Source organism: Neophocaena asiaeorientalis, unplaced genomic scaffold (assembly GCF_003031525.2).
Source record: "Neophocaena asiaeorientalis asiaeorientalis breed wild unplaced genomic scaffold, Neophocaena_asiaeorientalis_V1.1 scaffold246, whole genome shotgun sequence".
Taxonomy (NCBI): Eukaryota; Metazoa; Chordata; class Mammalia; order Artiodactyla; family Phocoenidae; genus Neophocaena; species Neophocaena asiaeorientalis.
In genome coordinates, this window is record NW_020174551.1 from 4,254,992 (window position 1) to 4,269,217 (window position 14,226).

At 45.6% G+C, this 14,226-nt stretch overlaps 1 protein-coding gene across 1 annotated transcript in view; it reads left to right on the forward strand.

Annotated features, from left to right (window-relative positions):
• Nucleotides 1–14,226, forward strand: part of KIAA2012 (KIAA2012 ortholog) — a 113,373-nt gene that overhangs the window by 24,951 nt on the left and 74,196 nt on the right. Inside the window, exons 8-11 of the mRNA XM_024757369.1 lie at nucleotides 592–760; nucleotides 4,014–4,163; nucleotides 7,599–7,769; nucleotides 10,159–10,269. Coding sequence (XP_024613137.1) covers nucleotides 592–760; nucleotides 4,014–4,163; nucleotides 7,599–7,769; nucleotides 10,159–10,269 — 601 coding nt within the window. The remainder of the gene's footprint in view (nucleotides 1–591; nucleotides 761–4,013; nucleotides 4,164–7,598; nucleotides 7,770–10,158; nucleotides 10,270–14,226) is intronic.

A 14,226-nucleotide genomic window follows, 5' to 3' on the forward strand; every position in this document is an offset into this window, starting at 1 on the left:
TGCTTTTTTTTTTTTTTTTTTTGATCCCAGCCTTTTTTTTTTTTTTTTTTTTTTTTTTTTTTGCAGTACGCGGGCCTCTCACTGTTGTGGCCTCTCCCGTTGCGGAGACGCACAGGCTCAGCAGCCATGGCTCACGGGCCCAGCCGCTCCGCGGCATGTGGGATCTTCCTGGACCGGGGCACAAACCTGTGTCCCCTGCCTCGGCAGGCGGACTCTCAACCACTGCGCCACCAGGGAAGCCCCTCAGCTCTATCATTTTAATCTGGCTCAGTTTCCCGACTGCAAGAGAAAGACTGTATTTCCTCACAAAGGCTCTTGAATTTACCACATTTATACTTCTAGAGCAATCAGAGGCTAGGTTAATGGGTGCATAACCAAGTTCCCATGAAGCAAAGCAGCCCTACTCTCGTGAGTTGACCGGTTTCCAGGTCTGTCAGCTTTATCTCCCAGCCCTGGGTACAGAAGAGACATTACACTCAGCAGCTTCTGATGCTGGAGATTCAGTAAGATACAATGTCATTTATCCCTTGCAGGCAGCAAGATTTAGATACCTGCCAGATGGGGGTGTGTTTGTTTTTACATTTTCTCCAGGCACCAAAGGCTGTGAAATCACCTCCTGTCTCAGAGGAATCACCCAGAGTCCTGGACCCCCTGAGGAGTCAACTTAAAGCCAATAAGCCCCCAGCAGAGCTCTTCATCTTCCCCATGGAGATTCATTTCCATACCCAACACCCCCCAAAAGGAAAGGCACGAAGAAGAGGTAGGTCCCTGTGACTCGGTCTCCTGAGGGAACCCGGCAGGCCAGGAAGGATTGGGGTATGGGTCCCGCTAACGTAGCCCTCTCCCAAATTGTGGCTGACACTCTTCAGGGTCACCCCCTTGAGAGAACTTTTTTTTAAAGAAAGAAAAAGGATAAGTCTACAAGTAGCTCTCTTCTGGTCATACTCAACTCAATTTTTAAAATATTTATTGAGTCCTCGTCAAGCAGAGCATTTTGCTAAACTGTGGAAGAAAATGGAAGTCAGCCATACACATAAATTAAGTCCAATGCACCGTAGATGTTATAAAGGTGCAAGAATTTTCAGGCAGCTTACAACAAATAAATGCAATATATTAAGAAGGACAAATAAAATTGAAATTGAAAAAATAAAACACCTGGTTAAAAAGAGTAGAGAAATAGATGTTATCAGACATCTGGGATGAATTCATTGCTTTTGGTAAGCACTGGATTTAGATGAGTTACCTGGCAGCCAAGATAAAGAGGATCTTTGGATCTTTGGACCTTTGCTTTATAAAAGAAAGATAAAAGTTTGTCTGAAGAGCCATTTTCCTGATTTTTTGTAATTTATTTTATTGAGGTATAGTTGATTTACATTGTTGTTAATTTCTACTGTACAGCAAAGTGATTCAGTTATACATATATATACATTCCTTTTCATATTCGTTTCCATTACAGTTTATCACAGGATACTGACTATAGTTCCCTGTGCTGTATAGTAGGATCTTGTTGTTTAACCTGTATTATCATATAATATACAAACCTGTATATCATAGTTTACACCTGCTCATTCCAAACTCCCCGTCCTTCCTTTCCCCACTGCCCTCACCCTTGGCAACCACAAGTCTGTTCTCTATGTCTGTGAGTCTGTTCCATTTTCCTGATTTTGAATTAGGTACCATTATTATGCAATGTTAGATGATTTCTACAATCCTTGTCAGGGAAGAGATTTTGAGCTTCTAAGCAAAGTGCTAAGACAGTACAGGTAAGGGAGAGAGCAATTCCAACTGGGACTTAGAAAGGCTTTTTGAAAGAGGCTTCTGAATGACCGCTCAGCTCACCCTGCACCCTGCACAAGGAGAAGTTCTTTCTGACCTTCCCAAGCCATTCCACATTCTTGCCCCTGGGACTTTTCTGGGCAAGCCGAGACAAAAGGCAACTCTCTAAACAGCTGACTCCAATTTTGAAGAAGTCCTAGTTCTGAGCTTTCTAGAAACTTCAGCAAAAACGGCCACTGATTTCTCAGTTTTCGCTCTACGGCTGTTTGGAATTCTCACTATGAAGAAGAATGTCTGTTAATCTTAAAAGACCAGTCAATGGAAGGGGTCATAAGGGAACTTTCTGAAGTGATGAAAATGTTCTAAATCTTGGTTGGTTGCATGTATATATATACATTTGTCAAAACTCATTGAACTGTACACTTAAGATCTGATCTGCACATTTCACTCCATACATTTTAACTTTCAGAAAAAAATTACTTAGCTCCTTAAAAAAAACACATAGTATTACAGTATTTTTAAATGTAGGTTTTTCTTATTATTCAGGTGTGATGAGGCCAATAGAGATCAGGAGACAACTGCCAGTGAAAAGATAGTCTGTTACAGTTCGCAAGAGGAGAGAGCATGCCATGCCCCTTGAGGCCACATGGAGAAGAACCAGGGTCAGCTAGGAAGCAGAAGGGCTGGCGGAGTGGGGATGGGGGGGGCATGTGGGATGGGCAAGAGTCTTTATTGCATTTTTGGCAGGAAGGAATGGGCGAGGCAGGGCAAGCAGGCTAAGCCGGTTTGGGATTGGCTAGTTTGAAAAGTTTGGGCAGGCTCTGTGCATCAGGGCTGTCCCTGGTTGTCTGGTACCTGGCCCTGGGGTCATTAAGGCAGGGGGATAGTGGCCTGGGAGACATATGAAATGTGCACTTGCAGGTGGTCCTTTACAGTCTCTAGGAACTGGCTAGCCCTGGGAGGGACAGCCTCCCCAGGGTGAGTAAGGTCCCAGATGTCAAAACACTAGAATAAAAAGATATGCTTACTGATTCACTTTGCTGTACACCTGAAACTAACACAACATTGTAACTCAACTATACTCCAATTAAAAAAAAAAAGACATGCTTAATATACACAAAGAGAGGACTATTTGCAGGATTTGGTTAAATCCTGATTATCTCCCATGATGACCCTGGAAGGACGGTCACCAGGCCATCATGGACCAGATTCTTAAACCTATTAGATCCATTGAGCTTGCCAACACTGACAAATGAAAAATAGAAATAAAATATACAGAAAGTGAATCCATTGAGTTCTTCCTTCTTTTGTATGTCAGTGAGGACTCCTTCAGTAACAGGTGTTAGAAGCCTAACTCAAACTCTCGTAAGCAAAAAAAGAAATGTATTCACTCATGTAATTGGATAGTGCAAGGACCAGCCAACTCCAGGCTCAGCTGGATCTAGGCCTCAGAAAATGTCCTCTGGGCACTATTTGTCTGAGTCTCTCAGCTCTGTTAGCCTTTCCTCTCAAGCACGTTGTCCCCATGTGGTGGTAAAGATGGCCTCCTGCAATTCCATGACAACTTGTTAACCCCGGTAGAAAGGATATGCCTCTTGGACTTCCCTGGTGGCGCAGTGGTTAAGAATCCACCTGCCAGTGCAGGGGACACAGGTTCGAGTCCTGGTCTGGGAAGATCCCACATGCTGCGAAGCAACCAAGCCCGTGTGCCACAACTACTGAGCCTGCACTCTAGAGCCCACTAGCCACAACTACTGAGCCCATGCACCACAACTACTGAAGCCCCCGCACCTAGAGCCCGTGCTCCACAACAAGAGAAGCCATGGCAATAAGAAGCCCATGCACCGCAAGGAAAGTAGCCCCCACTCACTGCAACTAGAGAAAGTCTGTGCTCAGCAACAAAGACCCAATGCAGCCAAAAATAAATCAATGAATAAATAAATTTATTTTAAAAAAGAAAGGATAATGCCTCTTAAAAGCTCTTGCAAAAAGTACCAAACTTGCCTGTGATTGGCCAGGCTTGGGCTATGTGCCCACCCCGGACCCAGTCACCGTGGCTAAAGCAATGAGGTGCTCTCGTTAGCCAGGCTTCAGTCACTTGCCCATCCCTGGAGTCAGGGAACGGACCACCCAAACCACATGGTCTGAGTGAGAGAAAGATGGGTCCCCAAAAAGAAGAGAGAGCTGGCAAAAACCACAGATGTCTACTACAACTTGGCTTTCTCTTTGTCTCCTAGGTGCTCCTGTTTCTGAGTCAGCACCAGAAACAGAAGAAGAGTCCAGGCCTTTATGGAGGCCTCCCCTGAAGCAGGTGCCCCTGAAAAGGCCAAGGGAATTAACAGTACATCTCCCAGTAGACACAGGGAGGGACACACTCTTGCCTCAAGGTAGCTATTCCTTCCCTCCAGCAACCCACAGGGATCTCAATCCAAAGGAGAGCCAGGCAAGACACATCAGGGTCCTCAGCCATAAAAAGGAGGCTAGAGGGACTTCCCTGGTGAAGCAGCGGTTAAGAATCCGCCTGCCAATGCAGGGGACACGAGTTCGAGCCCTGATCTAGGAAGATCCCACATGCCTTGGAGCAACTAAGCCCGGGCACCACAACTACTGAGCCTGTGCAGTACAGCCCACGAGCCACAACTGTGGAGCCTGCGCTCCTAGAGCCCGTGCCCTGCAACAAGAGAAGCCACTGCAATGAGAGGCCCACACACCACAACTCATCGCAACTAGAGAAAGCCCGTGCTGAGCAACGAAGACCCAACGCAGCCAAAAATAAATAAATAAATAATTTTTTTAAAATAAAGAGGCTAGAAGGGAGGCCACTCCTCCCCGGCCACTTGAAGATGGCTTCTGCTCAGGCAGCAGCTGCCTTAACCAAAGTGCTGCAGTGAAACCAACTTCCTGTCTACCTCACAAGTTACTTACTCACTAAATCAAACCCCCTACTAATATTTCCTGGTTGCAGATGTAAAACAGCACCAAACTTACTACGTATTTGCTGCACGCTCTATAGTTTCTCCCATGTTTTTAACCAATGGAATTTCGTTTCTAATCTATTTGGGACTATTCATGAGAAGTTCATAATATCAACAAAAGGCATCACTCCAGTTTTTCAAAACATCTGAAATTATACATATGAGTGCATCAAAGTGTATATTTTTATGTGTTGATAGGTTGGAAATAATGGGCCATATTTAGAAAGCTCTATATTTTCACAAAACTGAAGCTCCTTCCCCAAGGGCAAGATGACAGTATCACAAATGCTAGGTGATCTCTGAGTGGTGGTAATCAGAAGAAGTAGAAGGATGAACATTCATATTTAAGGAGTTCTTCCTCAGTGACAGGCACTGGCCTCAGGTTTTAACACATCTTATCTCATTTACTTCTCACAACAGTCCTACCCTCATTTCACAGATCAGAAATCTGAAGCCCTGGGAGATGAGTGACTTGTTTGAGGTCACACAATTATAAGTGGTCTCGCTGGGCTTGGAGCTGAGGCCTTCCAGTGTCAGAATCTGTGCTCTTATTCATTATACTGCACGGCCTCTCAGAATAAAAAAAAAAAAAATGAACCCAGGTCAGGATGTTCTTGAGACATTTCCATTTTGAGAACGTCCTTTGATTATCGAGGCAGGCGCTTGTTTACCATATCTCTTAAGTGAGAGTTAATCATCCTAAAGACTTCGAAGTTTTTTTAAAATATCCACATATGGGGACTTCCCCGGTGGTCCATTGGTTAAGAATCCGCCTTCCAGTGCAGGGGACGTGGGTTAGATCCCTAGTCAGGGGACTAAGATCCCACATGCCGCGGGGCAACTAAGCCTGCGCGCTCTAAAGCCCGCGTGGCACAACTAGAGAGAAGCCCATGTCGCAGTGAAGATCCCGCGTGCTGCAACTAAGACCCGATGCAACCAAATAAATAATAAATAAATAAATAATAATTTTTTTTTTTTAATCCTCATACGGCAAGGGTCACTCTACGTGCAGACAGGTAAGAAAGCAGCTTAGCCCCTGTGCACCACAACGTCGGGGGCACCGCCTGAGCCACCAGGAGGGATGGGCAACACCAGGGAATTTCATCTTTGGTGCTGCTCACCTCACACTGCCCTCCACTTGTTTTGAGCTGCCATGTCCCCTGGGGACCCAGTATCTAGAGCCTGTCCATCCTCTGCTACCCTGCCAGGAGGAAGCTGGGCTAAGAAGTCCCTGGTAGCTTGGTTAGTTCAGTGTGTGACTCAACTGGGTAGTAGATGCATTAAAAAAAAAAAAAAAAAAGGTCTAAAGAGGCAAGATTTTCATGGCAATCTTTCTCACACAGGGGTCCCTGGAGCAAGGGTGTTTAGAACTAGTAAGCGGGACTCTCATCGCCCCAGAGGTTGCACAGACCCATTTACGTGCTTAGCTCTGGATTGTTTCACTTCTCATATCATAAAAATGAAGCCAGATTTTTTATACGCACATACACACATACATATTTTATTTTATTGCTGAACCATCCGAGACTAAACTGCAGACTTTGTACATTTCATCCCTTATCAGCACGTATCTCCCAAGAGCAAGGATATTCTCCTTGTAACCACAGTACAATGATCACATTCAAGAAAATTAACATTGATGTAATACTCTTTTCTAATATATAGTCCACATTCAAATTTCTCTAATTACACCAGTAATATTCCTTACAGTTGTTTTTTTTTTCCCCCAATCAATCCAGGATTCCACTCAGAATCATACATTGTATTTAATTGTCACATCTCTTTAGAATCTTTTCATCTAGAACACTTCCCCAGTCTCATTTTTCATGACACTGACATTTTTGAAGAGTTTAGGCTAGTTGCTTTACAGAATTATCCTCAATTTAGGTTTGTTTCCTCATGATTAGATTCAGATCAAACATTTTTGGCAAGAATGGCATGTTGGTGACGTGTGCTTCTCAGTGCATTACATCAAGGGACACAAAATATCCCTTTATATTAATTCCCTTTGTTATAAGTTGTTCCATTATAAGTGATGTTAAATTTCATTATTTGGTTAAAGAGATGTCTTTCTCCATTGTTAAGACACCTCTTCCCTTTGTAAATAAGTAGCTTGTGATACTTGGAGACTGTGTGTGAAGCCAGCCTTTAAACACAAACACCAAGAGTGTGTCGAACATGAAATAAAGACCACTCTCTCTGAGATTAAGACAAAGTCCCAATCACTTTTAGATTACCCTCTAAAAATTAGGTTTTGCCCTCCCTAGAGCAGCTCCTAGAGCAGAGCCTGTTTTGGGAAAGAGTGAGAGAAAGAACAAAATGGAGGTCAAGACGTGCTTTGTGTTTATCATCCATCCTGTTACCCTCTAACTACCATCTAGAAGGGGCTACTTTGTACTTTATGACCTGGAGGAGCCATGAGATCACTGGTTCTGCTTAGAAAAATTGCTTTGTGGTTGGAACACTGCAGCCAATAGTCCCATGAGCTTTAACGCTGGGGTCTCCCCAGTTAGGGAAGGACCTTGCAGCCCCCCTAGTCTATCTCCTATCTCAGGAGCCCATCAATAGGATGAGGATAACAACAACCACTGTTCAGTTCCTCCCAGTTCTTGGAGGTTCCCCAACAGTAGGGCTGCTATTCTAGCCAAGAGTAATCCCATCTTGGCTGTGGGAGATACCCGGCCTCTGCTCCTTAGCAGGGCTGGAAAAGAGAGACAAACTTGAGAATGAGGGGAATAAGTGATCCTAGACACTAGGAGCCACATCAACAGAATTAGAAAAGAGGTTCCTTCACTTTCTTACTGATCCAAATTCTCACTCATACTTTTTCTCCTTTTGCTTTTGAAGAGGATGATGCTCTAACCCAGGATGGCACCCCACCACTGTCCCTGACGGAAGGAAGAAAAGGTCCAGAGAGCCAGAGGGGCCTGGACAGCCCCAGGACATCAGGCCACAGCAGCCCCATGGGCCCCCTACATGTGAGACAGGCCGGCGGGGCACTCCCAGCAGCAGGACAAGGTAATCACTCCCGGGGTGCATGGATGCACCCTCTTGGCTTGTCTGTGGCTCTGGGCTCATTTTAATCATCTTCCAGGGCCACACATAAGCTGTCTGAAAGCCACCCCATTGAAAAAGGGAAATCAGCAGTGTTTCCAATGCTGTCAGTGGGATTAACGGTCACCACGCATATTCCTCAAGAGCCAGTACATGTTTTAAGGGTTTTCTGCACCAACAGGCACTGCCAAGCTGTTCTGTGCTTTCCTCGCTCCCGGCCGCAGCGTGTGATGACACAGCCCCCTGCGCTCATCAGGGAGACTCGCTACTGGGCTTACCAGGCATTCTCAACACCGAGCCATAACCCTGCACGGGGCAAGGGAGCCTGGGGACGCTGCCAACAGGAAGAGTCCCCGGGGAGGAGTCACCCTCCGGCCCAGGGCAGAGCCTGAGGCCTGTGCACAGAGAGAAAAGGAATCTGGATTTCTACTGAAGGATGAGGCAGGCAGGGCCACACCCTCTATGACTTAGCCCCACTCAGAGTTCTTATCCTTAAGAGCCAACAGTCCAGGAGGAAACTAAGACAGTGCAATAACAGCTTCCACGGGGTCTTTGATCTAAATGCAGCACATAAAGCAAAAGTTGCTTAGGGTCCAAATTACCCCTGAAAATCCCTTAGGGAGGGGCCATGCTGGAGACCAACAAACCATTTTCTAGAAAGTGCAGCCCAATCAGCTGTTCCTCCCTCATCGGGTGATGGGTGGCTTTCTCTGATTGAGCACCAGATGAAGGAGCTGGTGTGTGTTTGGGTGCCAGACAATGTGAACAAAGTATCTCTGTTAACAGCAGAATCACACTCAGGGCCTAGAGAAGCTCACACTCGAGAGGAATGTGGCAACTGAGAGCTACCAAGAAGACAACAGATACCACAGCTTTCGTCCCATCCCAGGCTCGCTCAGAGACAGATGCCTCACTATTTAAATCCTGCTCGCCTGCGTTCCCCCTGCCTCGACCCAAGCATTTATTTATATTTGAAGCCTTGTAAGCATAAATTCAATACATGGATCAATAATTCCATATGTGCTTGCAGTTCCTCTGTTTAAGGCTGGAATGGTCAAAGTCAAATTCTCTCTCTCTCTCTCTCTCTCTCCAAAGAAACTTACAAACTATTTCCAAATGGAACCTTTCTCTTACAACCTCCTCCCTTTTATATTTGCATGGCAATGATGCTCTCTTAATTTTGAGCTAATGAACTGAACTTTAGGTACAGTAGCGTCACCACCAAGGGTATTCCTAGGAGGTTGCATTGCCCAGAACAAATCACACCAAACACACACACACACACATCCCGAATTAGACACCCTTACAAAAGGAGAACCTGATTAGAATGAATGCCAGGGCTGTGACTATGACGAGTGCAGCCTGAAGCCTCAAGTGTGTAGGCTGAGTGTGTGTAAATGAATGTGTGTATGGGGGTACACGTGTCTTAGGGTATGTGTGTGCTTATATAGCTATGGGAGTACATGTGTATACTTGTGTGCTCGTGTATGTATGTGTGATTATGCAGGCATGCAGGCCTGCCTGTGAACAAGTACACATGTGTTGCTGTGTGTCCTTCTTCATGTGTGATACATGTGTGTCCTTGCAGGCACACCTACATATGTGTGCATGCCTTGTGAGTGTGTATATATGTACGTGTGAGTGCACACCTTAGTGTAAGTATGTGTGAGTGTTTCCATGTGTGTGTGTGATGCCTCTGTGTATATGTGTGTTTACACACTTGTAAGCATCCACTGTGGCTGATTGCCAGCTCTACTCCTGACCCTTTTGCCTTGGAAATGGGGAAGGTAAAGTTATAGAAACACCCTCAATCTTTCTAAGCAAATGAGAGAAATAGAGCTTCCTTCTCCTCCTTGGCCTGAGCCCCTTGGAGTCACTAAGCAGTCCCAGCATTTGAACCACAGGGCACAGCTGTGCCACTGAGTACTGCACAAAGGCATGTGATAGAGCAGGAAGCAGAGGCTGGAACCACCGAGCCCTGTGCCCAGGAGCTGGGCTGCACACACTTGGAGGATGGGGCTCCTTTCCTTCACACAAGGTGCCCCCTCCAGGTTCACCTTGTCCCTGGAGGGCTGCCTGAAACCAGAGGATTCCCCCTTTTCTAGACCTTCACAGAAGGCACGTCGTAGGCTATGGCAGCCCCGCCCTGTTCATCCCACACTGACTCCAGATGATGGGGCGTGAACCCTGGCCCTGCTCTGCCGAATCCCAGGAGTGGGGCTGGCCCTGCACCCTGGCAAGCACCTGAGCACACGGGCATCTGCCCGCTGGGGATTCAGGGAGCACGGTCCAGGTTCAGCCTCCCTCCCCTGCACTGGTGCTAACACTGCCCATGTTTGTGCTTATTTTCAAGAAAAATCCAGAGACCCCACACTGGGACACTTCTTGCTGGGTCCAAATGCAGAAAACAGCTGCCTGTCCCTCCCAAGGCCTACCCAAACCGAGGAGCTTCTGTCGGGTGAAGGTAAGATGATACATCCCAGGTCAGCCTCGCTTTCTTGGGGGAAGATTTTACCTGCAGCTTCCAAAACTCCCCAGCAGCAGAGACATCATTAAAAACAGATGCAAGTCAACCAGTTTCTCCCCTCTCACTGAACCCAGGGATGCTTCTGTAGCTCAGACACAATAACCCAATGTCTGCATAGCAAGTTTCCTCTTGCTGGAGCATCTGGAGAGAGACGTTCCCATGGAATGGCTTGGAGGAGGCCTAATGTGCCGTGCTGATGTCTTGATGAGGATGATAAAGCCCTCTTGGTATTTGCCCAAACTAAACTCTGCCTTTTCTCTTCTTTCCAACCACCCTCCAGAGGTGGAGGTGGCTAACTGGTAATCCAATCAGTTATCCTTGTTATGTGTATTGGTTCATTGCTGTGAATCATCTGGCTCCTGACAGATATCAAGGCCGTTTCCAAAAACCCTTCTGGCATGTTCACTTTTTGGAAAAGGGATGCTGGCTCTGGGCAATAACCATCTTGCAAAGGAAAAAAAAAAAAATGAAGTCAGAGGGTGATGAGCGTCAACCACCCAGGAGCCATCATGATGTGTATGCATGAGTCGTACAGCCAGCAGGCCTCTTAATGAGGGAGATTAAAATCTGCACTCGTTTGGTGGGTGATGTCATGACTGCCTCAACAAAAAGAACATGGAATCAGAGCCAGGAGATTGAGTAGCCCTGGCTTGTCCTCTGTGTTGTCAGATGACTTTGGGTCAACCCTTCCTTGTGTCCAAGGTTCCTCCTCTCATTCGAAATAAGGGGATCGACTCCACCACCAGCAGCTATGGACTATTGCTGCATTTTATGTGTTGTCTCTGTTGCTGTGGAAGTAGCCATTTAGTACATGGATTTCCAGAAACCAGAATGCATTCGGTTCCAAAACCAGCATTAAAGAACTTCCATCACCACTTGGGCTGTCCCATGATATGAGTATAAAAATAACTTGGTTCTGAACTGGCGGAAGCAGGAGTGAGACAGGTGGAGGCCACTGTCACTGTGACACAGCTGGTACAACAGCTGGAACGCAAACACGATTCTGTTCACCTGCTGCACATTTGTCCGCTCTCTTCCAAGAGAAATAGCTCCCCTTTGGGCAAAGCAAAAGCCAGAAGCAGAAGAGGAAATATTTAAGTTCCATGTTTAAGTTTGTTGTCATCTCGTCAGTATCATGTTTCAGTCACTTCGGCATCCTCAGCACTTAGCACAGTTCCTGACGCAAACAGAGCAGGATCACAGTAAATGTTCATTGAAAATCTTTCAATAATTTCCACACAAAAGAAAGAAAGAGAGAAATGAAATTTATGCTGCATAAATCGAGACTTGCCTGCCATCTTGTCTTAGTCCCATGAACAATGTATTTAATCCTACTTGCCTCTCAAACCTAAAGGCATTCACTGTGAGCTTGCTGAATAAATGAACAAATGAATCATCCGTCAATCAGTCAGTCAGTCAATGGCCTCTCTCTAGCCTGTCCTCCATATACAGCTGCTGGACCTCCAGCCTCAACCATGATTGCATAAGGCCCTCGGAGGCAGGCAGAACCTTAACCCACATCTCCCTACAAGCGCCCATAGAACAGGCCCAGCTTTCTAAGAGTCTCTGTTAATGGGAAAGCCCTGTTTTGTTTTGCTTTGGGAAGCAGGATACTGAAAAACATTTTCAACTCCTGCAAAGGATTTGCTCCACCCACACCAAATTCTTTGCAGCTGTTTGTTCAAATGTATCTTGATCACCATCCCCACCCTACTCTTCCAGTCTCATCTCCCACTATATCAGGCCCACCCTTTTCTCATCTGTCTGATGGCCCAAACATTCAGTCTTCCTTCTCTTATATCCCAGCCTTTGCCCAAGTTGCCCTCAAATATTTAGAATCATTTTAAGTTCCAGGGGAAGGTTCATCTTTTCTGGGATATTTTCCTCAATAAATCCACTTCATCTCACTGAACTGCTACGATGTAGCTTTCACCCATTTCTCTCTCTCAATCCCACTTTTGTGATTACTGTATTTATATGCATCTGTTTGTTGTTTAGCTCCCAAATATATTAGAAGAGTCCTAGAGATCCTCTTATCTTTATCATATGTCCAAGAAATGCGTGGACAGAATACCCCAGGTGCCATAAAGGAAAGTTTGGGGGGGAATCATAGTTGTGGTTTTTTAATTTAAAAAAATCTTGGGTTAAAGCGGAAATATGATCTGTCTGATCATTCTGAGACTTTCAGACTCTGCCAACATCTACATGGAAATAAATTCTTGAGCAATTAGATCATGATATCTTGCTTTCAGATAGCATAGAAGAATGAGTATAAACCTTCAGAAGAAAAAAAAAAAGATGTGAAGACTTGAGCTGGAATTCGACCCTCTTGGTCACGTTGAGATATTGCAACACTTAGAAAATTCAAAGGCTTAAGAAAGGAAAATTTAACTTGGAAGGATACAAGTCAAAACATTGGAACATTGGAGTTGCTTATCCTTGATTCAAATCCTTCATCTATTCTCCTAGTCACAGTGGAGCAACAGAAGTTTTCTTTCAGAAGTTCTTTTATTCAGAAGTTCTTTATTGCAAGAAGCTCAAGAATGTCTGTGCCAGTGGTTCGGTTTGGGACTCCAGGTCCCATGCAAATTTGAATTCTTCATCTCTTTCAGAGTTTCCAGTTGACACCTGCTCTTGTCCTAAAAGGATTTTTACCCCCAAAACTTGCCTTGTTTCTTGGTCATTTAATTAGCATCCTTCTCTCTTGCAACTCTTTCTTGGTAAGGTGGTTTTAAAATATGTCTACAAATTCTTTGACACTTGTTCTTTCAAAAGGGGGAGCCCAATTCTCCTCCCCTTGAGTGTGTGCTGGACATAGTGGCTCACTTCTGATAAATATAGAATATGACACAAGTGACAGTGTGTGACTTCTGAGATGGTCCAACCCCAGGGAAATCTCCAGATGATTGCATCCCTGATTAGCATTGTGACTGCAGCCTCACAAGAGACTGCACCGGAATCACAGGCCTAAGCCCCTCCCAGATTCCCATAGAAACTATGTGAGATATAGTAAAGGTTTATTGCTTTAAGTCACTAGATTTGGGCGTAATTTGTTTTCATAATAGATAATATACTGGTGTCATTTCCTGATGGTCTACAATTTGGTAAACAGAAAAATGAAGGGTCCAAGAATATCCCAGCTGGTCTCAAAACACTGATTATTTAGGGGTAAACATATGCTAAGTGGTTGACTTTCTCTGTGTTGTCCCATTTGTCATTTGTGATAATGTTGGTCGTGGGGACTCATGAGGAAAAGGATCCTTCCATGTTGATGGGATATTTGACAGAGTATGATTTTCCTTGAGTAGCCTTTCTCTTAGCAGCTGTTGCTTTAGTGAAGATGCCTAGAGATTTAAAAGTGAAGAAGCCCAGGGCTTCCCTGGTGGCGCAGTGACTTAAGAATCCGCCTGCCAATGCAGGGGACAGGGATTCAAGCCCTGGTCTGGGAAGATCCCACATGCAGTGGAGGAACTAAGCCCGTGAGCCACAACTACTGATCCTGCGCTCTAGAGCCCATGAGCCACAACTACTGAGCCCGTGTGCCACAACTACTGAAGCCCATGCGCCTAGAGCCCCTGCTCCCAACAAGAGAAGCCACAGCAATGAGAAGCATGTGCACCGCAACGAAGAGTAGCCCCTGCTCACTGCAACTAGAGAAAGCCTGCGTGCAGCAACAAAGACCCAACGCAGCCAAAAATAAAATAAATAAAATAAAATAAATTAATTTTTTTTTTTTGCGGTACGCGGGCCTCTCACTGTTGTGGCCTCTCCCGTTGCGGAGCACAGGCTCTGGACGCGCAGGCTCAGTGGCCATGGCTCACGGGCCCAGCCGCTCCGCGGCATGTGGGATCTTCCCGGACCAGGGCTCGAACCTGTGTCCCCTGCATCGGCAGG